Source organism: Solenopsis invicta, chromosome 15 (genome assembly GCF_016802725.1).
Source record: "Solenopsis invicta isolate M01_SB chromosome 15, UNIL_Sinv_3.0, whole genome shotgun sequence".
NCBI classification, from domain to species: domain Eukaryota; kingdom Metazoa; phylum Arthropoda; class Insecta; order Hymenoptera; family Formicidae; genus Solenopsis; species Solenopsis invicta.
The window spans coordinates 8,420,640-8,445,946 of NC_052678.1; the positions used below are offsets into that span (position 1 = coordinate 8,420,640).

Here is a 25,307-nt window from a genome sequence, read left to right on the forward strand (position 1 = left end):
TCTCTCTCTCTCTCTCTCTCTCTCTCTCTCTTTCTGTTTTAAAGTCAAACGACTGTTTATTCTCAAGAACGGCACCGTTGTTTTCCCCTGTAGTTTCTTCGTAAATATTTTTGTTTCTAATTACTAGATAATCCGATTCCTTTGGAAGCAATCTGACTCGAGTTTACCGCCCGTCGTTGTAACGATCATAACTCCGTAATCCGAGTTGTATTCGCCCACACGCATCTCTAAATTATACTTCTGTAACAAGCTCGTTTCTCTTAAATGAAGCCGGCCATCGGTGGCAATACTAATCTCGTCGCAATATCTCATGCGGATCGACTAGCCGTAACAAATAGACTTTCCTCAAGGGATCTAACGGATTAATTGTCGCGGCTTAGCAAGCGATAACTCTTCGCGAATCCGCGCTCCCGAAAATTTTGAGACTTTGATTGATATCGGCATAGATATCTTGTTTCGCCCAGGGAGCTCGTGAGTCTCGCGAGACGCCAACCGCGCTGCGATCGACGATATGGTACAGAATGCATAATGGAACGGACTCGGTCGATGTTCCGCGAAGGATTGTACCGAATACGAAACGAGTTCTGGACGGGTTATCTCTCAGGTGGCGGCTTAAAAGTACCGAGCAACGCGAGAGAGTATCTTTAATCTGCCTGCGAGCTCTCTCGTTTCACGAGTAACGATGAGAAACGGCCGCCGTAAAGCCGGGTCGAAGGCAAGGAGGACACGCCGAAGTTACAACGGGTAAACAGATTATGAAATGAAGCACGAGGTAAACGATTGCAAAATCACGAGAAAGCTAAAACGCCGTTTTATCATTCACATTGTAATTAATGAATAACGCGAAACGCGAACGAATAAACCGTTTTCTTCGAGTTTCAATAAAAAAAAATCTTTGCTCTCTCTCGTTGTGCTCGTGTACCAAGGGCGACGCGGAATTGACGAGTGAGCGGAGATACGCATTACAACGATTTTCCCGCTACACAGCGAGGCGCGGCGCGGCGAGTGATTTATTAAGAGTCGCTATATAACCGTATATAACCGTGATATAAAGGATTCATCTTATCGATATTGAACTTCTCGCCGAGCACAGCGAACTACACGCGCGCTGCAAACTACACGCAAAAAAGGGGTGTCCCGCAGGAGAAAAAAAAAGGGGTTTACAGCCGCATGACGCCCCGTTCCAATTTTTCCGCACGACAAAGCGATTATGTGTTGCGCCGCGTGCCAACGATGCCTGCTAACCGTGCCTTTACATTCTCGTCCTATGGGGGCTATCGATCACGTCTTTTTCCACCCTCGAAAAAAAATTGAAGATCGAAATACGTGGGCACGTGAACCGCCGCGCCGCCGGAACGGTATTCCAAGAGCGTAAAATAAGGGAAAGAGAGAGAGAGAGAGAGAGAGAGAGCAGTGTCATATGCAAGTGACGCGTATCGGCGTATCTTTCGTAATTCAATCAGTGCCATTCGATTTCGCATTGGTAACCAACAACAATCTGCAAAGCGCTCTGTACGAAAGAGTTTACAAAATCCCGCTGTTTATCCAGTTACATTTACCCGCTGTTCGAATGAAACGGCGCGGCGTTTGTTTGAACGGAACTGCCTCGGAACTGCCCGATCGGCCGCCGCAGAGATTCGTTTTCCCGGTAACCGCGATAACTACGCCGCATATCAATTTGGAATTTTGATGTCGCATGCGCGCCCAAAATTCGATACACGAAATAGATTTGAGGCCAAACACGCTTGAATGCGTCCTTCACTTTGGTACAAATTAGCATGATTGATTGCAGCCGGCTAGGGAATAACAGTTTGGATCGAAAGTACACGCGTCGTCCATTTGAAGCAAGCTGCGAGCGATAAAAACGTCTTCTCCTGCATTTATATCTAATCGTTAACGAACTTAATTTATCAATATTGTCGACGTTTATTACTACACGAATTTATTATACAACCGAGCGCTTTATTACCCGCGATTTTCTTTGATAAATAAAGATGTTATATAAAGTGTTGGAAAATTTCGCGTAGATTTGGTCGTGTTAAATCCAATTACGCGTCTCTAAACAAGAAGCGCAACATATTATTTTATCATAAACTGTCGCAATCTGGCTAATTATAGACAGTCCCTAGAGCAGTATTTATGTTCCAATTATCGAGATGCGGTGATCGCTTCATCACTATAATTAAATGAAATTGTTTATGGAAACGTTATTGCCGCGCGAGATATTTCTAAGTACTTGAGCTGTAATTTTATGCACATTACTTTCCATGTTCATCATTTTTTGCTATCATTTAAAATGTTTATAAGGATTTATCTCGCAAGAAAATCTTACCATCCATAATAGAATGTAGAATAATTTTTATCAAGGTGAACAAGAAAAAAATCTGTAAGTGCCAGTTGCAAGTCGTAAGTCATTCATAATTGTTTGTATATTTTCTGTTAAAGGTAATGAATATTTGAATTGTGTACTCGTTGTAACACAATGTTTTGATGAACAAATGTGTGTTGTGGTTACTCATGAATAAGTTACATAAATCTCTTGCAAACCGTTTTTTTCATAAAAAAAAAAAAATTAAAAACAAATTAAGAATGTACTTCTGTATCACAAAACATCAGTTTTATGATACATAGTATCAAAATAAATATGTCGATCAAATCAATTGTGTGACAAATTTTCAAAGTTAAATTTGCCAAGCGATGTTTTAGCGATTAATTTCTTCAATAACACTGCTAATAAAATTGGTCCAGTGAATTTTTGCACGAACTAAAACGAACACGGAAAATTGGAGAATTATTTCAGAGCAAACATTTCTTTTCGAATAAAAACCGCGATGCATCGCGAAATGGGAGATGAAAACGTATTACAGAGTGAACACGGGATCGACTAGGTTCGACAAAAAGTACATTTTGACAGAAAGGCAGTTGTCACGACTCCCTTGTTTCGCATTAAAATACTGAATTTGTCGAAAATGTACCAACGGTCGCTTCGTACATTTCATCAACGAGAACTCGGAGAAGCACCGCGTGGGAATTATGGAAATACGTAACAATGTACTTCTATCTCTCTCTCTTTCTCTCTCTCTGCTCTCTCGCTTTCGTTCTCTCCTTCAAATTATGCCGGATATTATTTATATAATGCATCGCTAACGTACACACGCGAAACACATACGCATCCACGCTAGTGCGATTTCGTTCAATAGACTACTCGTAAATCGCAACATCCACGACGAGGCATATGTCATTTCGTGTGTTGTATCGGTGAACCGCATGTCACTACAAGCATTTTGCTATCGATCAAGCCGGTTATACGATATCATAGTTTCGAGACTTTCCGATTTATCAGAAGCATTTTTAAACCAACGTAACAATGATACAAGGCAAGCAATGGCCTCGTAACTTAGATGATAGACGAAACTTTGACGTAAACAGAAACTCTTTTAAGATCTCCAGGAAATATGTACACAACTGAAACATTAGGACTGAGGTTGAAAAATAAATGTTAAGCTACACGCTGTATACATATTGGCTGTAAAAAAAAACCAAAGAAAAGAGTGCTTTCTTTTATCCTTCCTTTGTTTCTTTTCGTTTAAGACATTATGAATTACATTTTATTATTGAAAAATGAATATTTTCTTAGATAATTCCCTCAATGAAACACCTTAATCACTGCTGAATAGATTTTTCACTGAAGGCAAGATAAAAATGTGTCCTTTCTCGCGGGGCTTTCATGCAATTCGGAAACGGACCTGAATCACGTACAACCTTTATCGATCGTGCTTCACAAGAAAAATCCCTGTCACCTATTCGCGTCATAATGGTTCCTTCGTTGATAGAAAAAGCGGAATTTTTCATAAGAAGAGAAGACTCTTTCGCAGAAACGTCAAGGAAACTAATTATCCTCCTCATAGAAAAACATTATCCTAGTTTTCGAAATAAGCAACATTATTTCGTACATGCGATAATTTTTACAAAAGCAAAAACTTGATGATAAATAGCGGTGAGCACTTTTATTATTGAAAACATATTACTCCTGTAAATCGATTTCAAAATAAGATTTAATTGATTTAAATCTCATTAACGTTGAAAACAATCAAGGAAATAGTAATGACATCAACTTTTAATAAAACTTAATAAATCGTATTCATCTAAGAAGACATTCAATTAGCATACAACTAACAGCAAATAACCGCACGACAGGTTGATGTAAGATGTATGCAGCAGTCTTTGGCATGGAGATTCGAGATGGAGTACGCGTTTCAAAGCGAGAGATATATCCAATTTCTCTCGAAAGGCATGCGATATCAATCTTATACCGAAACAAATCTACCAAACTCGCGTAACAGCATAACTTCGTCATCGAATTTCAAAGCTGGACAACAAACAGTCAATAACATGCCTGCATGATTATTATGAAGTTGTTACTAGCACGCGTAGCTGTTGCCAAATCAGCGTTAATGTACATATATATAATCGAATAGTGGGAAACCAAATATTAATTAGCGCGATATCCAAAATCAAACGCAAATCATATCCTCTAAATTACGATAGAAAAACATTTCAAACGATTCTGCGAAATCTTTGCATCATTGAATTAATAATAAGCTTCTACAAATATGTAAAATTTCTTTCATGCGTAAATCACAATGTTGTTTCATATACTTCATAAATATTTAAACTACTAATCTTCTCTATCTCTCTTTCATGAAACATTATGGTTTGATAAAAATTCCATATTTTTTTATGTAAAATAACCATGTATCTTGTAATATTTATTTTTTCACACGGAGAGAGAAATTAATTTTCTGATAAATATAATATAATTACGTGACGATCGTATTGTACGTCACAAGCGGGCAGTGATCCGATTATACAAAGTTCCCAGATTGTTCACTCGTGGGAGAGAGTTGTGATCATTCCCATCCCTTTCCTCACTGTTTATAATCGTATTTCATATACGCGTGAATTAATAGCAAATTAAATTAGCTTCACGCTCTATCGTAAAAACCCGAGTTTTGCGATGCATTCATCATATATAATTTGCAAATAAAGGTTCATTAAGTCAAATATGTCATATATAAAATAAAGGCCTTTAATATTTCCTCATTAGACGCCATCATTATACACAAATCGGTTTTAAATTTGTGTAATATTAATAATTGAAAAAATCTTTAGAATTAAAACGGCAATTATTTGCGTTCTTTCGCAAAATAAGCTGCTCAAGCAGCTTTTAATTTCTTTAATAATAAAATAGATGTCAAGAAGACTCAAAGAACTTCGCTGCATACTGGCAAACATCTTTCATGAAAATAAAATCTACACAAGTTACTACTTTATAATGAACCGCTTCGAAAAGATTCTTCAAGATACGGGGTATGAGAAAGAAAATTCTTATAAAATTAGTCGACGTTGATTACAACACAGAATTTTCTTCCCTCTCGTCAATCTTACATAGTTCTTAACATTTCGTTCCGCGGTGACAGTGAGAAAACGATGAGACAGCTAATGAGATTACAATTATCTTGTTTCATGATAAATAATTATAACTTTTCGAAGCGTCTCTTCTTCTTCTTCCGTCAAGAAACTGGATTATCGCCACTGCTATTGGCACGCAAATTACATGCAACGCCGTAACAGTGAATCCTCGATATTCTTATGGTAATTGATAGGCAGCATAAACTTTTGCACGTCGTCGCTCCACACAATGCCCCTAATACATACATCTAACGCCAACGCAAATCGGGAGGAAAGTTTCGAGCGCTCGAAAGAATAGACTCGGTGTGCAAAGAATAGCTTAAGGCACACGCAAACAAAAAAAAAACAGAACACTGAATCAAAGTTTATTAAAATGGGCAGAAAGAATCCGCGCGTTTCACAGGAAGAAATTAACTCGATGACATTTTTCTTATTCGCTTTTCTTTCCTGAAGGTAAAAACCGTCTGTTATTAGAGTGGGAGCCATAAGGGAGAACGAGCTTCAACGAAAATAGAAATCATATCAAAGTTGTGGGTTCATCATATCAAAGTTAACGATAATATCCGCGCATAATCATTATTTAATATGTCCAAAGTTTCGCACGATAAGTTCGGTATTACGTCCAACCATAATAGTGTCTTTTTTAAGATAATAAACACCTTTAATAAAGATAAAAGGTAGTATACTTTTTATGATATATAATAAAGATATTTTACATAAATTATCTGAAAGAGAAAGAGAGAGAGAGAGAAAGAGAGAATCTCTGAGAGAAAGAAAAATAAGGTGTGCTTAATATAACAACAAATTGACTTTCAATTTGCAAATACTGTGCAATTTTACTAATAACTCAGTAAAGCTAGCGTGCAAGTAGAGGTAAATGCTGTACATATACATTTACGTTAATAACCAATTCCTCACCGCAGAGCGGATTTTTACACACATTCCCTACATGCAAAGAGATCGCAATCCTTTAAACGCGGAACGGCGTAAATATTTGTTTCGTTTAACTCCTCGGAAAAGAGATTTTCTATTTTTCTCGCGGAAAACGCGGAATGGTCGTCGTCGTCGTAGTCGTCGTCGTTTCTCGTCGGTTGCCGACACATTGTTGTACGCGGAAAGCAAAAGCGGATCGCTCAACGAAGACAAATAGCCGCGTAGTCGAAGAGACGCGCATTACCTCACTGCGACACACAAGTCGCATTTGCCTCCGAGTAAATCGACTTAATAAAAATCTTTTCCCCTTTGTCATCGGGACGCGCCTGTCGCGTGACTGTCATCGCGAGCGAAGTCTCGCTCGACAGCTCCGCTACATTCTCTCCTAATTGCCCCCGATTGCATTTCGCGCAGCGCAGACGAGCCAATCGCTCGAGCTAATTACACGGAGATAATTACAACGATCAATCCATTTCTATATCAATTGAAATGTATTTATGGCCGAAGCCCGTCCAAAGTTACGAATACCTTTGACTGCGCAGCGGTGCAACGTTGCGATTCCGGACGTTCGACGCACTCTACGAGTATACAGCGTGTGTCCTAGACTCATCGCGCGTAGATAGCTTTCAACGACGAATTCTTTGATCTATGGCGCGAACCCGATCTCAAACTTTTTGACCGTTTTGAAGTCGAATATTGCAGTTTCTCAGTCATAAATGACTAAAAATTGCGAAGAGCCCTTCGCTCTCCGCTTTTCAGAGAGGGACAACTTTCCCGAAAATCGCGCGCAGGCATGCAAAGAGGTAATAAAACGCCGCTCTTTATTTGATTTTGAAAGTGCAGAACTCGCTCAATTTTTTTGTGCTACGTGTCTGGATTTTTTATTCGCAGGCGCCGCCGCACCAGCAAACTTGGTCACCCGAATCTGCAGCCGAAATTTGCGCTTCGCAAAAAAAAGAAAAAAACCGACGTTGATCAACGAAGGGTACCGTTTGGCGACAGAATAAATATAAAATGAAGAAATTTCGTATACGTTCACAGAGAGAAATGTCTTATCGTCGCGTTCCTCGGAGAGGAAATTACGATTAACAAGATTGAATGACCAATTCTAATTCACAGAGGAAATCCGAAAAACTGTATGCGCAACGAGAAAAAACGTGACGAGAATGGAGTCAACATTTTTCTCTCTCAAATTATATATTCAAATAAAATTATACAAAATCATACTACAAAATATAGCTTCCTCAACCTCGTTAAAAACGCGATTACACATCGCGCACTCTGATTCGTTTATCGCACAATTAATTTTATTTCGCACGAGAGAGAGAGAGAGAGAGAGAAAAAGAGAGAGTCAAATTAATCCTGACTAGATACTCGATATACAAAGTTGCCCAATTGACAATTGACGAATTTATCTTTGTACAAGAGTCCAGTGATTTAAACAGTTATCACATTACTGTTTATCTGAAAAGAAAAATACATAAACGCGTCAATTGTCGCTACATAAGAATTAGAGTTGATTATTCTGTTATCTCAATTACAATTCCAAGGATGAAAGGCTGTTAGAACAATACACCTGACGACCTGACGACCTGACGACCTGACATTGCGATAAACACTTGAAACACTTGTATGTACGAGTATTCGAATGCCTAATTGCATCGTCAGTCACTCTCGAGGAAAGATCAGTGCTGGTGAACGTCCACGGGACAGCTCGAGCTGCAGGCTCCTAAACGTTCGCCAGAGAGTTAGTTCTCTGGAGAACGTTTCAGAGCGAGAGGGCCACTCGGTCCTCGGCTGCAAACCCACGATCAAAGATACGAAATGGCAAAGTGCACTCCAAGGCAATTCACCTCCAGTGGTGGGTCATGAAACAGCGGATCGTTCACCGAATGGTTTTGCGGCGCGATCTCACTCTTTGGGACTTGTAGGCGCGCGTAAATAGCACACGCGAGTGACGCGCTTGCCTCACGACGTACTCGGAGTCGTAGAGCCGTGAGCAGTCGATGTCCTCGATAACGGCTTCCGAGGAATCCTCGTTTCGCCACTGTCCACCGCTTATCAGCACGGCGAGCGAACGCTCGCGGAGGATAGCGAAGGAGGAGGAGGAGGAAGAGGTGGAGACGCGAAGGTCGGCCGTCCCGGTGAGTTGAAATTTCGGCGAAACGCGCCACACGCGTCCACGACAGCTACGATCGCATGTTGTCACACTGTGCCGATCGAGGAGGCATCGACGATGATGCGTCGCGACGCGATCAGACGCGCGCATCGCGCGACGAGCGCGGCCCGTTATGTGTATATGTGTGTGTGTCGTTTCCGGACGATGCACTCGCGTCGTCACCAACAACCTTCGACCAGGATAACCGCCGTCTGTCCGCGTCGCAGGCGTTTAAACGCGGACTCACTCGTGTGTCCGTGTTGCGTTGTGGCTGGTGGCCTCCCGGGTGCGCCGAGCCGCGCGCGATACGACGCGCACACCAGCCGGCACGAAACGCGACTGACTTTGCGTTCGACTGACGTAGGAACAAGAAGGAGAGCGAAAGAGAGAGAGAGACAGAGAAAGATAGGGAGGGAGAAAGAGAGAGAGAGAGAGAGAGAGAGAGAGAGAGAGAGAGAGAGAGAGAGAGAGAGAGAGAGAGAGATTGAGAAAGAGAAAGAGAGTGCGAGCACACACACACAGAGGTGGACGGAGGGAAAGGAGATAAAGACAGACGGATCGAGTCAGACAGAGGCAGGAATCGCGCGCGAGCCGATTTGCGACGCACGTACGCACGCACTCATGCACGCACGCACGCACGCGTGCACGCACCACGTTCGCACGCACGCACGCGACTGTTCGCCGCGCTGGCCGCCGTGTGACGATGAATGGAGCCCGAGCATAGTCGGAGCGCGTACTTGTACAAAGAGCCGCGTGCTAACTTCGGCCGCCTCCGTCGTTGGTGGCGGCAACGCGCGACGTCGACGACGACAACCGAGCACAAGGTGGTGGCAGCGGCTGGCGGCTGGCGGCGCACAGGCAGGCAGGCAGGCAGACTGGCAAGCAGGCAGAGGCGGACGGGCAGGGGTGAAGAAAGGGAGAGAGTGGAGATGGGCGCAAAACTACCCTCGCCCTACACCGCGACCCCGAGCTACGGCGCAAGAGCGACGAGGGAGGCGCGTCCGGTCGACCCGCGCCACACCGCTCTACACCACCGTCGTCGCCAGCGGAAACGTACGAACGCCGACGTTCTCGCTCGAGTTCGGGTTCAAATTTGTTCTCGGGCGTGAGGGATTCCGAACCATGACACCGGGGGACTCACCATCACCACCACCACTACCATCACCCGGAGGGGGCGGCTTGTGAACTTCCGCTCTGCGAAAATCTCCCTCCCGTACCCGAAGCGATTCGTCAGGTGCAGCACCGAAAGCTAACGGTCTCTCGGGTTTTCAACCAGGCTCTGTGGCTAAACGTAAAATTTCATGATGCGGTAATTCTCATCGAGATACTTTTGACAGCCGCGCCAGATGTTGAAGCGACAACGTTAACCGATCGATACGTTTGTTCTGTGGGAAGAGTCGAATGTTCTTTTCTTCGGAAAAGGGAAATGTGTCTCTCTCACTAGGTTTTAACAGATAGAGTCAAAAATAGCGTGTTGAGCTTTCGTTCCTGCAGCGTAGTAGATATAAAGCGTCTCACGGAGAGACCGCGATTACGGATTATGGCTTTCTATCTCGCTGTATTATTCCGTAGACTTTTCTTTGGATTTTCCCGGACGCAGTAATTCACCCGGAAGGATTCGCGGAATACCAAACATGCTTCCGGCGTCTAAAATTCCAGTGGGAATAGAAACTTTTTCGCCGAAGTGCGTTCGCGCGCGAATACGATGGTGCAGTTTGATTGGCAATCGATCGTGTGATGAAATTGCTGTTTTATTAAAATGGACGAATTGGCATTTGGACACTTCCGGAAACTTCTCATACATAAGACTTTGCTTGCATTTAACATGTATTTTAACATGTTACATGCAGAAAAAAATTTTACTTTGGTCATTAGTTACGTTTTACTTAAGAGATGTAAGAGATGTTTCAATCCATTATTCAGGGGTCGGTCGATTAACTTATTTGAAATCAAACTTAATAAACTCAATCGACTTACTTGAAATAAAAAATATAAAATAGATTCCGAATCTTATTTTAAATGTTTCTGGAATCTATTATATATATTTTTTTTTATTTTCAGTAAGTCGATTTATCTTAAATAAGTTTTATTTAAAATAAATTCTAAATAAATATTCAATCATCCCTGCCACTATTAGTGATTGAATAGGCAACAACGATAAACTTCAATTTATTCTTGACGATTTTTAAATAATAGTTTTTTTTTATCAAAACGGATTTATCTTGCTATTCCTGCATTGACCAGAACTGGCTATTTCTACTAAATCGGCATTCAATAAATTTGACGGCCTACGATAGTTTTCCAGCCGCTTCTGCGGTATCCCGATAAGTCACCTCGTTCGATGTGAGATGCTCAATTGTTGTGCGGTCGAGATGCGGAACGAGATTCGGCGCAGTCAAACGTTTTTGAAAATCAATTCCGCTGTAATGTATTGTGTGTACGAAGTTTGCGACGCCCGCGCGAGCACACATCGTCAGCTGCGCTAACTTTCCGATAATTGCGCAACTCGTTCTTCCGGACGAGGCAAGAAGAGAGAAGAAAGAAAAACGCCGACAGTCTACCGGCTGATCTAATACATAATACAGCTCGTTATCCGCGCGCGACGAAGCTCGTTAGAGTTTCAAAAGCGACAAAGTTGGCCCGGATTGCAAAATGTGATAACGGTGCTCGCGATCGAGGCCCAACGACGACGACGACGACGACAACAACGTCGACGTCGGTTCACGGTGCGGACTTTTACGATTACTGTCCACCGATAAGCCTCATGTAGTTCTCGAGGTCGGTGATAGCGCGATACCTCCGACAACGTATCACGAAACAGTAGCTGTTTTTTCCTCAATCACCGTATTAAGATCTAGACGATTAGAGATTATTGAAGAAATTTTTCGGCGTATATCCACCCTCGTTGCCCGTCGATCGTCAGGATATCATCAGAATATATAGCAGTAACGTCTTCTTCTGTTGAATAAAATCCTACGTCTTACACACACGCCTATTCAGAGGCGGCTTTTACGAAACGGGCACGCGTAAATCATAAACTTTACTGCCGGAGCTCGGAGAGTTTCGGGATATGTTAGAACGAAACTGGGCAAGTTTCCTTTTGATAACGCGTAATCATGTCGGACAAATAGATCCTTAATCCTTAAATTACGAGACGTATTTCGAGCATCCTGCGGAAAGTGTGGCTCATAATATTTCATCTCTTGGTGTTCGAAAGAAAGAAACGCGTATGAGTATGAAACAGAAACAGACGAATGGTTCTCCTTACTCGGTAATAAAAATGCTAATAACAAAGCGAAATATTTAAATACTGGAGCACCGATAATCGAAGGTAAAGGAAAAATTTAACTTACGTTAACTACATGTGAATTTAAAAATTAGCTTCGATCTACTTTTGTCAAGACTTCGAGTCACAATTATATAAGCAGAAAAAGGCAACTACTTCAGAAATAGAGACGTGACGTAATATTTTATATAGCGTGCAAAATTACGATCGGTCGTTTCTTTCCAACACAAAAACCGAATTAGTATTAATAAATAAGACGCCAAGTATGATTAAAACAGTACTAATAATAGTACAAGATTATAATATGCATCACTTTGAGCTCCTGCTAATTGTATCTCCTTTCTAATGTAATAAAAATAAAAGAAACCTTTTATAGTCTTATGTCGAAAAAGATTTTTCAAAGTGATCAGTCTCACTAAATCCTACAAATCTTGGAGCTTTAAGATCATGCGATCCTTTTAAATTTTATATATTTTGCATATGTCAATGTCGGACAGTGGCATGCGCCTTTAAATTATTGATAAGAAATCTTCGCAAAGATGTTTCTCGACTAATTCTTTTTTTTTCGTAAACATGCCGGGACAAGTGTGACTTATCGGTAATTTTCGTATTTACACGTTCAAGCCAAGTCCAAATATATCGCGCACCTGTATCGATGAATATTCCCGGACTACTGAGCGCTCGTTTTAACTGTCACGGTTTATCAAAATCATAATGAAATTAAAAGAACCTATTTAGATAAAAATACATATAAAAATGCATGGTTACAAGATAAAAAATTTACGAAAGTAATCAGAAAATGACGTATTATAATAAATATTAACACATACGTATATTGTATGTATTAATATAAAATTGTATTAATTTTAAATTATTATGTATTATTAAAATTATTATGTAAATTGAAAACAATGTTATCTATAAGATTTATACCTGAATAATAAACGACTCTAATTGTTATTTTAGAAACAGATGTAAAATCATTGCTGTACTTTAAAATAAAAATCGATGCAAAGAATTTCAATTACTCGTTTCCTTTGAAGTAGAAACGATATTTTTACCATACAAAATAATATTGTAGCAGGAGCGGCATCGTCGCGAGGGCTTCAAGAAGTTCAAAGAAATGGAAAAAATTTCTTTTCTCGTTCAGTTCAGTGGAAAAATCGCACGCGAGAGGCTCGTTTGAAAGACTTCAAGTGTGCTCATGGGGGGAACACGTTTTTCTTGCGATTATTAAAATAACAGAAACCCCCAATATTGATTCCGGAAACATAGGAATTCACTTGCGGTAAGTTTAAATCCATCACACGATCCTGAGGCCCGTCAAATTGCGCGCCATTGTAACATCGATGAAACAAAGTACTTTTATACCGGGTAACGCTATTCGGTTACAACGAATGTATAGGCGCACGTTACACGACGTGCTAATTAACGTCACGAGTTGTATTGCGTAAGAATACAAATTACGTCTCTCGCGTAGCCGCAACTAATTCTACTATATCTCACATTCGCCCACACAAGAAAAACCTCACCTATTATTTATCTCGTTTGCATCGCATTATACAAAATAAATTGCAAATGCATTTGCATATTAAACAGTGATATCGAAAATAAATTCTAGATACTTGTCAAGATAAAGCTACCTTGAGTTCTTCAATTTTAATATCTTTACGTACATATGTAATATATGTATTTTAATGTCGTTACGTATGTTGTGTACAAAGCATACTGATTAGTTTAATTAAAATAAATTATTTACTTAATAACTTGATCTAATTAACATCTTGAAAAATTTTTTCAAAAAGAAAATGAAGGATTATTTATACGTGTCGTAAGGATTATGAATAAATACGATCTGCGATTATATATTCGATATTACGCACCTTCGAGTGCGTCACTTCACGCATGGTGTGCAGCGATTTCGAAGTCATGTCACGCAATCTCCGCTTAATACGTTTTATAGCGCGGCATTATTAGTTGAATTTTATCAATTTGATTCTGTGTCCATATCAAGCAATCGCAACTTTATTTTAACGTCCGCAGCACACATGCACGGATATAATTAATCGTATAACTCAGATTGAAGACTAATGATCTTTAAATAGCAATTGCTAAATATACTCATCAAATAAGACGGATAATTAATTTTTTTCACGCGTTTCTAATTTCAATTATCAATGTGCTATGCAATCTTCTTTTTTTTTTTCTTTGTCATCAGACTAACGCGATCAAACGCGTGCAAACGGTTAGATTAATTACAAACATATGTCTAAAGCGAGGTGATACTTAATATTCGTACGTGTCATCGTTTGTAAGTTATGGAAATGCGATTAAGCCGCCTCTCGTGATTCATGGTAAAACATTATTTATGCATTCAGATCCGCGGCTTGTTTTGTTATCCGCGATTTCGCCACTCGCGGAGAGAAGCTACAACGTACACAGGCATTTATCCGGTAATAATCCAGGAGCCGAGTTACGGCACCGATGCGAAGACGAAATAATTTGTCACATGATGTCAGGCGTGCACGCGTACGCATCGGTTATAACATCTGGCAAGTGTTAAAAGTGCATTTAAGCTTGCGTGGTCGACAAAGAAAGAAAGAGCGCAGTGGTCCGAGCTTGCGCGTTCTAGCACGAAACGATTCCAAATTTTGCATGAATCGACGTTATTATTTATTATCGACTCTATATATAGGACACGATTCAGATGTAATACACCGCGTAAATCAAAGTGTTTGCATATTAACTAAAAAAATGTGAGAAAACAGCTGCAGCGTAATTTCACCGTTAATAATTCACGACTGTCCCTCTTGTATATTTTATATGTATTACAACGATATTTTATCAATTTTTTTTGTGCCTCTCGAGATACGTCAAATCCTAAAGGCCTACTCGGTTAGACTCGAGTACCACGTTACTCCAAATTATCCGACGTTTTTCAGACGGAGCAAAGTAATGGGATTTCGATGTTTAAGGAAGTTTCTCCAAAACGGTCGCTCTTTCTATAAGCAAGCGGATACGTGACTTTACCCTTAAACATATCGAAGTAATATTGCCGCAAACGCTCTTTCGGTTTGCGTTTTCGAAAGAGGATTTCCCTCGGCAAAGTTTAATCTACTAACGCTATTCAATTTTCTTTAACCAGATTTTGCGGGCTGAGCTCTATCGACGCCTCTGACCCGCAAAATTTCTAAACACAAATTCCATCAATTGTATTACCCAAGTCAGTTTTGAGTGAGATCCAGAGTGTGCTAATTTACATTGGTCCTCCATTATCGTTCACGGTTACATCGAACGCGACATTAACGCACCTTAGAAACGCATTAATTCTCGACAGACAAACGTGAATAATCGATACTACTGATTCGCCGGTGAATTCAACGTGTCGTGAAGGATTAAATATCGCGCGAACATATTAATCCGCTTGCGCTTATGCGCTGACAATAATGATCGCACGTGCGATCGGCATGCGATCGTTTGCAGCATCAAATAAAAATGATAATGATTTTAGTCATTTATCCCGCGCGAGGAATCCCACGTTATCGAATGAAACATCATTCGGCCGAGCAAATATTTGCATCGCGCAATTAATCAATCATATGACAGTAGCAAAAAGGCGTGTACGTTTTTTTTCTCTCTCTTCATCAAACTCACTGACGGCTCGTAACATTTGTTTCGCGACGCAGTTTTATCCGAAGATATGATAATTACGTGTGTCGCGCTTCTGGAATATTGGCTTGATCGATGAATTCCGATTTAGTTTACGGAGCAACAATTAACTTTAATAATTATCGAAACAAAACTGTTGGATTGATAATAATTCAATTTACATAATTGTGAACTTTTCTGATCCAATTTCTATCGTGTACTTAAACTTCTTTCGCACAAAGCACTTTGGGAGACGGTTGTTTTAATGAGACCGACGACAGCTTTGAATTCACAACGAAGACGCCGGCGCGACCTTGCACGGAGAACTGTGAGAAAAGTTGATCGGACTTTTAAATAGAGACTGCCAACTAAAAGCTCGAGCTAACATTAATTGTGCCAATTATCAAGGATTATTCTTTCGAGAGCTGTCGTCATGCCTAATAATAATGAGGTAAGACCGAAGAAAGCGACCAGTGCGCTGAGGAAAATAGTTAATTAAAAAAGAAAATAGTAGTAGAAACGTTTATTTAAAGAATGTATCTATAAAAAATATTATTTCATCATTTTTCTTCTTGTTTATTCAATATTAAACAAGAGCAAATAATGCCTAGGAGCGCTTTGAGCGCCAAAGCGAACACAGTTTGTGTAGAAAATAAATAATAGATAAAAATGGAAGAAACTTTTATACATGACAGATATCAAAATGTAAATATCTTATTTCGAGTAAATGTATTTTTTTTTTATATTTGCTACACAAAATACTTATACTTCAAATAGTATTTTTTTTATAGAGATACATCTTTTTTAGATAAAAATATTTTTATTTAAACTATTCAAAATTTTCTCTAGTACTGTAGCCCGCGTTTGTCTTATAATATGCATTTTCAACACATGCGCGACCGAAATTTCGTAATAATTCAAATCCCACTCTCCGCTATAGGCTTCTATCGGAATTGAGAGTCCGCAAACGCAATGAATTTAACCAGTCTACAAGTTTCATAAATTATAGTGGCATTAAGCTAAAATAATTGCCTCGACCTTTCATTGGTGCACCGCGCATCGTTCGCTATTCTCTCAGACGTTACATGGACGTTGCGGGTCGACTCCCACATACGTTGCATACCACTGCTGGGTTTATGTGGATTAAGAGAAAACCAAGATCCCGTGAAACACGCTTGAGGCAGAATGCGCGGTGATCCCACTCCACGTTCTTCGTCAGATAGAGTTCCCAATTCTTTTTAATTATTGTAACGGAATGTAAAAGTAATTTTCATGAGTTTATAATTATTTTAAATGTTACTGTAAATGTGAAATATAAATTCGAAGTTATTCATCAAACGGATACTGCAAACTTGCAAAAAGATTTAAACGTTCGTCCGACGACATTGATCTTTTTGAGAAAACTTTCATTCAACCAATCTGTCATGTCTTCTCATATCAATTATACGTGTATTTGATTCCAGAAATAGAACTTGTAAATGGGAAAACACAATGTAACCGGCTCGTAGGTTTTAGTCGATGAAGAATATAACCGACTAGTTCGTTTTTTTTTTTTTTTTAACGAGCGGAAGATTCGTCTGCTCGATAGAGCCAAAGGATCTGTCTGTAATTAAACGGTTTCCGAACATCGAATTTAAACGAAAGCCTTAACACTGCGCGTTTATTACCCGATGCAACGGTGCGGGTCAAATTATCCTCAGTGTTCGATCAGTCGCGGATTAAAGAGACTGAAAAGAGGTCGAAATGTCTCTGTGCATGTGTGCGTGGGACGATTAATACCCGTCAACGTGAACATGAGCAGCGCATTTGGTGCATGTAAAACTAAGCACGGGTTATTTAACTACGGTCGCGAGGAGATATTTTGGGATCGTCAGTAAAGACGCTTGCGAGAGAGACTAAAATTGACGCACGCGACGAGAGTATTCTGAACGATTTGAAATAATCCGCTTTTCCTGGCGACGCGCTAGTTCTGTCGCTTTGGAGTTCCGTAAATACCGAATATACGATCTCCGAGGCGCACTGACAACCAACTCGACGAACTTTACGTACGCGTCCGCATTACTCTCGCGCCTATTTCAAGGAGATATTTAACCCTGAAATAAAATTAGGGACGAAAATCGGCCAAACTTTAAACAGTTGCTGCCAACTGCAGCGGTACGCACTCGAGCGCAATGTCTCTTCCTGAATCCTGTGTGCACGCAATACAACCTACGACGTTAGCCGAAAGTTGCTGGAAGACGTATACGACACACCGGTAAAATATCAACGTTACTCTTATTGAACCCAACGTCACTCGCATTTCACCATTTACGTCAGCAGCATGTCTAGATCCTTGTTCAGAGACCCAAGGATATTACAATATCGACATGTCGCGCTTTAAAGCCGTCAAAAAATCTCGGGAATGCACATTTATTTTCATGACAATCGCAAAACAGAATCAAACGTGTTTTCAACGTGCCGGATATCTCTTTTGGAACGATTATAAAAATCACGCTAAAAATTAAATATTGTTTGCAAAATTATTTTATAAAAATTGATTAAGTCTCTATAATATTTTCGCCTTCCAGATATTCGATCAATTATCGTATTTCACAATTTATCATGGTAAATAGAACTTCGGAAAATGTTATTTATCACAATATCGAAAATAAATGCTGAATCTTGTGCTCTCTTTTCTAAACTTTCTTACGCAAGAGACTAAAACTTTTTCATTCATATCCTTATGAATATCTGGAAGATAAATGAGAAATCACAGGACTTTTACGATCAAATCGCGTCGATGGGAAAGTTTCGTCGACAGATTCACAGGGAACTTCGTTAGTTTGCGTAAGGTAAAAAATCAGCCTTACGTTCCGTATAATCTCAAAATCATTTCAGTTCCTGTCGAAACTTCACAACTTTATTGCACTAACGAACAAATTATTGATCCATTACGAAAGAAATTTTCAGTAATCGTTTCTTTTTCCCCTTAATTTATTCTTTTGCTAGTTTCAATGGAGATATAGTAAAACCTTTACTTTCTTGTTAGAAATATGTTAATTATATAACCTACTAAAGATAATAATGTTGATTTTAGTAAAGTTAATAAAGAACAACTTAGGAATCTTTTTTAATACGTTCGCGTAATTTGTATGAGTTTAGGATTATTTTAAAAGCGTTAAAATTATTCAACACATCGCTTTCAAAATTTTAAAAAATTTAATGTACATCTGGCAACATCACAAGTTGCATTTGATGATGCCGAGGTGAGACTTTATCAGAAACTTTATCAGGTCGTGCGTGAGAAAATGGACATTTCCGCAGAAAATTTCATATATCTTTGACGACATTTTGGTTAGTAAAGCATGTGAATATTTTGACATAAATATCGGTGTTGGATACCCTACGACGTTTGCAGGCGTGAATTCCAACATGAGAAAATCGTAATATTTTACTACATGATAAAAATGAGAGGATGTAAAAGTATAAAGTACGACAGCAAGATTAGCATTAATTAAATATTTTTAAAAAAATCATAAGAGAATAAATATGATTCAGAAATATTATTTCTATGAAGCAGAAAATTATAAATTATTTTTCATTGTTTATGAAAAATAATTTATAAAGAAAAGTTCACCTCTAATCGTAGTTCTGAAAAAAAGAGGAAAAATCAATTGGGCTTTTATTTGATCGATGTTAACCAAACCGACCGCGAAACGTATTGAATACGCAGTTGGTTTAATGCAAAAGGTAGCAGATGGTTGAAAACGTCGGCAGTGACCTCTTGGCATCCCATTGAACTACGCGTTCGAGGGCAGGCTATTTGGAAGACCGCCAACGACACGTTTATTGTCGTAAATTATCGTAAAAACGTGCGTGCGCCGAGCTAGATATCGCGCCAGCTAAACGTTGCAGCATCTAGGTTTCAATGATCCGTCAAAATAACACTTGTCTTGTGATTTTAAGTGACAGTACAAGCGATAAAACACTATAAATTGTGTTGCAGAGACAGTAAGAGACTATCCTCGAGTAATAACATGACACACCGACAGTTATTTTACTGCGTATCGTAGTAAAAGTAGTTAGTAAAAATAAGGGAACGATACGAAATGATGGGAACAACGATTGATAGTAACATTAGTAAATTGAGTTCAGCGTTTATAGGACGCGAAATCGACAATACCGAGGATAACATAATGACGATGCATTATTTGTGAGATTTATTGTAGCAAATTAATAATATTATCCGATTGTTGTTAATGTAATGAGTTCATAAAATAATGATGATAATAAGGAAACGCAGAATAACGTTTCGAAAAACGTGGAAACGTTTTAAAAATTTACAGCGACGGACACTGCGATAAAAAAATAAAAAAAAAACAGATCAAAAATACAATTATTGATAACCTCCGCGGTGCAATTCGATAAAAAAAAATGTCAAGACTCTCGGGGCGAATATCTTTTATCATGTAAAACGTGAGGTAAACAGCAAACGTGTATCGTTCGTCGGTGAAACGCTCGAATAATACAAAAAGAAATTTCGTCGGTGCCAAGGAAGAAAATATGAAACGCGATCGTGGCTTCACGCTGAGCGAGATAAATAGAAAGCTGGACTGAGTGCGGAAATGAATAAAAAAAGAACGTAGGAGGGATCGAGGTGAAGGAGCAGCGGGAGGTAGAAGGAAGTATTCCAGCATTTGCAACCTAATTTGCACGAGTAGCTTTGCAGATTATACATTTTCGTTAATTACCGGCGGACACAACGTTTTCCTGAAAATATTCTCATTTCTCAAATATGTATGTCTAGAAATTAATCTTGTAAAAGCCGGGTGAAACTTTCTATTAATTAGATTAATTAGAATATTCAAACAAGCCAGAAGTGTGCAGGTATGTCGCACAATAATAAAGATGTTCTTCTTTTTTAGATTGACACCCAATTGTGACTTTATTTTTTCAAGAGTGAGGCTAAATTTCATTATTTAATTTAAGTATTTTATAAATATATATATATATAAACAATTGTGCACATTGCATCGATATTCTTACGTGTCAAATTTTAATTTTAAATTTTATTTTGAATATCGAAAGTCTTTTTATTATTTTCTTTTGAAAGAGCAAAAAGATTGTTCATTAACGATTTTTTAAATTAATAATTAACCGATTCTCTTCTTAAAATTGACAAACGTAACGAATCATATGAAAGGTAGTATTAAATCAGTAATAACAGTTTTATATCACGCGATAAGATGTGTTTGAAACGTATCTCACAGGCACAAAAAACCAGTTCCCAAAGCACAAAATGCACGTCGCAGCAATTTCGTTCGTGACGTTCTGTCACTTATCACACACTTAGTCGCGCGTCACTGACACCGCGGAGATAACCAGATCCGTTTTAGCGCCAAACCGCGCATAAAGACTTGAGGCTGAAACGTATTTACGTACGATTAGTACGGCAATGTTGTGCCACAATCATCTCGCGGCTTGCACTTGAGTAACCGAGAATATCAGTCAAATATCGTCCGATAAGAAAACATCTTCGAAGAAACTTTAACTATATCGTTGTTTTTCCTGCTTCTATATTTCGCAAAAAAATTTGTATCAAACATTTGTGCTTCAATAAAAACCTTTTCGAAAAATACGATGGTTTTAAATATAGTAACGATATATTGCAAATATTAAAATGCTGTAAGTTTACCGCTGTAAGTTTACCGCTAACATATATTTGCTAATCATTCGTTGCTTGGATTTGTGACTGCAGTATGTACAGTGCGTCTTGCACTTGAAGTCGAGCACGCGAAGGATGAAGAGACGGCTCGATACGCATGCAGAAAGCGTCTAGGCTACCAGCGAAAATTTCTGCGACGGATTTTGCCTCAACCGCGTCGATCTTCTTCTCGGTAACTCCTCTTATCTGTCCCTAAGGGAACAGGGAACCTTGGCCGAATCGATTCTCTTATATTTAAGCAAACTTATATGAGACCTTTTTTCGACAACGATGATTTCGGTGCCCGTTTCCCGTTTTATGTATTTCGAACGATCATCCTATTTCGCCACATGCGACGGATTTCAGTCTGCAACTTCATAAAATTCAGAAAAATAAATATGTATCCTTGCAGAATTTTCCATCCCAGACCGCTTCCTTCCTGATGCTACGATGTGTTCAACTTGCACGTATCTCGTGAACTTTCATACGGCGATCGCACACACATATACGTAGACGCACACGTGCACATATATATATAAATCATATCGCGGAAATTCTGTCCTATGAGCAGTTCGTTGCCCGAGTCAAATTTAAACTTTCTGCCGTTTCTCTCGAAAGTACTTAACTCCGCCGAGAACTTGCTTCGCTTGAGGAGCTTCGGCTTCGGGAAATTCTGAAGATGAGCTTATCGCATTTTCGCTAAAGTGCCGCTTTCTCGAAACGCACGTTTGAGCGCACTCGTGCGCCTCGCGGATCACGAAGTCACGTTTCACAAAGGAAATCTTCCGGCGTGCTCCTCATACCGGGTAGTGTTCTCGCGACTTCTGGTCTGCCGGATTCGCGGTCTTCTCGCGTCTTTCTGACGCCCCTCGCCTTCGAGGTCGTAACTCGAATCGGTCGCTTCGGATTTTCCGCGACATTTGTCGTCGTCGAAGGAGAATAATCTTCTTCTGCGCACAGATGGCGATTGCCACGAGAAACGGAAGTCCTGTCAGCTCTCCAGCCCCTTTCGTCCATAAGCTGTTCGGTTTCGGTTCCCAAACACAAGGAATTTGTGATAGCTCTTCGATATCCTTCGTTATCTCTAATCGATAAGGATGACGTCCCACGAAATTTTCTCGCGTCGAACCGTGCAGGCTGATAGCTCACTTTTGGGACCGTTTTAACCGCGCGTCTTGGAACCGCGACATCCACGTTTGCAGTTCTAGGCGATCCCGATGTTCCGTCGGTGAGAACGATAGGAACAATTGTGATCGTCTCTTTTGTCCTCGGTAAACAAACACATTGCGCTTTTCTGAATTTTGTCGTTAAATTTGCCTCATCGTTCTTAAATTCGGTAAGTCTCGACGGATTTTCTGCAGCCAGTCGAGAGTCAACTTTCTGAGCACAAAAATCGCGCTTGCTCGTTGCATCTACAAACACATTTCGCTTACGAACACATCTGGCGTCGATTGAGCACATTTTCGTAGGAGGCTCGATCTTCGCCATTTTTCTCGAGGAATCAGCGCGCACTTGTTGCACCAAAATGCTGGACACCTTAGTGGCGAGTAAGACGTTACTCAAAGACGTCAGCGTCGGCGAAACGGTCGTCGAACGTGGATGCCGAATAGGACTAATGGCTCTGTTGGTGTAACGCTTTTCAACGGTGGTGCGAAATTCTGTATTCACGCTGACGACACGAATCTGAGGGACGCAAGTTGACGCAGAACCTGTCCGTAGTATTCCATGATTAGAATTTATTACATCGGGATCAATCGATTTTAAATCAAGTGGCGAGAAGATTCGATCATCTTTGACGACACGTTCGATTTCGGGCGAGGTGCTTTTGTGGTCACCACTGCGACTAGCAAATTCCGTCGAATTTTGGTTGCCGGAGGGAATCTCGAAATGTTCGTTTGGCCGTTTGTTCGCTGTTCCTTTATCCATAGCGGGCCAATTGTTATCGATCACAATGTGTGTGGATACCGAGGATTTCAGTCTTTGAATCCCAAAAGAATTGTCGATAGATATTCGCGAATCTTCCGTAGTCTTATTGAGATATAGATGCGAATTATATTCTGTTTTGTTAAAAAATTTTAAAGGATCCGCATTGATCGTTTCGTGAGCGAACCGGTCGACGAATGCAGACGTAGCTCTCTCCATTACGGTCTTGGACTTGCGATAGGATTGAAAATTGCTATTGGAAACGCATCCGTTACGAGAGCGGTCATTTAGAACATTTTCTCCACGAGACGTATGGCTATTGGTCGTCGGAAAGTAAGATACGCTATTTCTGACCCGACTGAAAGACCGAGGACCATCGAAGTTCTCAAGTGTGCGAGAGGGATCGCGAATGGCGAAACTTAACGCCTCCTGCCGACAACTCGAACCATTCTCGTTTAACCAGCTGGTACGAGAGCCTCTCGGAGTTGGTTTACCGACCACAGAGAAAGTCGAAGACGGTGAGGTCTTATCGACGAGAGCGGATCGATTCTCGATACCTGAACTGATCGCGGCTCGTCGCAGGTACGTCAGGTTGCGGTCAGAAAAATAATTAGATGCGCTCGGCGAAAGTACGGACTGGCCGAACGTGTCTGGCCGATTCAGACGACGGGAGATGTCAAGGTCGAAGCCCGAACCGTCGAGACCCAATGCCCGAGCCTTCCCGATGATCTCGCTATATTGGAATCGAAGCGGACTCAATTCGTTATCTATTTTCAGCAACGTCTCCACGTCGGTGGACACTCTTCGTTGGTGTCTCTTCGATTTGCCGGAGTCGTACGGTAAGGCGACAGAATCCGAAAAATTCGGCGGGAAGAAGACTGACTTGATGGAGGAGTGTGGATTCTTAGCGACATCAAGAAGGTCGTCGTCGTTATCGTCGTTTGTCACATTGGCAGCACCCTCGTCATTAACGAATGTCGGAATTGCGTCTCGTCGTGGATCCCAATTCATTACCCGACGATTATTTTTCGTTTCGTAAAGTGTCACTTCCGTCACGCGCTCTTCCGACCTTCTGTCATTAATCACCGTTGTATCCTACGGAGAATAAGTCTATCGTGATCGTGGGAAGGACGATCGATTTATTCCTTTCACCCCCTTCATATCATATTTAGCCTAATAAAGTTAATCTAGACGTTACGCAAATAATGAAATTTTTAATGAAAAAAATCAAATGATGATAACGGAAGATTACACAAATGGCTAAATAAATCTTCATTTAACTATGTGCACTTTTTAAAAAAAATTTCATTGTAACGTAGGTAAAGCTACTCGATTCATTGACAGTAAACACCTAAAAACATACGCAAGGAATCAGCAGCATCGTTCTCGACGCGAGTCGTTTCGTCTCGCGATGTCGACCTCGAAAATTGGTCGTCGCGCTGGTCGTTAACGAGATCGTCGAAGGATAAGGAGAGATAAGCGGCGCCATCTCCTTGATAATCATAGACATTTTCCTTTTATGCGCGGATGATGACGACGTGGACGTTAGCGCGACATCGACAGCTGTAAAATCCGTGGAAACGCCGCTCGGGATTTCGCTCTTCAGGATTGGCAGGGATTTCGACTGTGCCAAATTCTCAGACATCGGAATAAGACCATCACGAATGTACGTGGTTTTCTGGGTTAACCTGTTTTCCACGAGTTCGTGCGGCGGATCGGAAATAACTTCGCTCTTTATCGCAGATAAGTTCCCATTGAACGCGGCGCGTTTGCTTAAGGAAGCACTTTTCTCCTTGAGGTAAAGCGATTCTTTCGCTCGCGCTCCGTGAATTCCCGTGCCGCTTCGTTTTGAAAGAACCATGCCTTCGCTAGACGTTTCATAATCTCCTTCTGTATAAAACGGGATACGAATGTCGCAAAATTATTGCAAATTTATATCGCTTTAAACGTAAAAATGCTTGTATAAATAATGGAAAAAAAATGGAAATACTGCCGTCGAACAAATTTTATTGAAAAAAAAGATAAAAAATAAACTGATAATCTTTTCAAATAATTCATGAAAATTCTGTAGACTCGTGAAAAATTGCAATAAGGGATATAATATAACAGGAAACGGTAAAAATAAAAAAGAATTATTTCTCTTTTCTAATTTTAATTAGAATTCGAGCACGGTGCAATTCATTTTTCTAAAAACTCGAGAAAAT

The 25,307-nt window shown here is 40.2% G+C and overlaps 2 protein-coding genes across 4 annotated transcripts in view; both read right to left on the minus strand.

Annotated features, from left to right (window-relative positions):
- Positions 1 to 25,137, minus strand: part of LOC120359682 — a 32,315-nt gene extending 7,178 nt beyond the window's left edge. Inside the window, exon 1 of the mRNA XM_039458097.1 lies at positions 8,259 to 25,137. Coding sequence (XP_039314031.1) covers positions 21,943 to 24,114 — 2,172 coding nt within the window. The 5' untranslated portion in view covers positions 24,115 to 25,137 and the 3' untranslated portion in view covers positions 8,259 to 21,942. The remainder of the gene's footprint in view (positions 1 to 8,258) is intronic.
- Positions 1 to 25,307, minus strand: part of LOC105197141 (cAMP-specific 3',5'-cyclic phosphodiesterase) — a 340,602-nt gene that overhangs the window by 189,354 nt on the left and 125,941 nt on the right. The window lies entirely within an intron of this gene.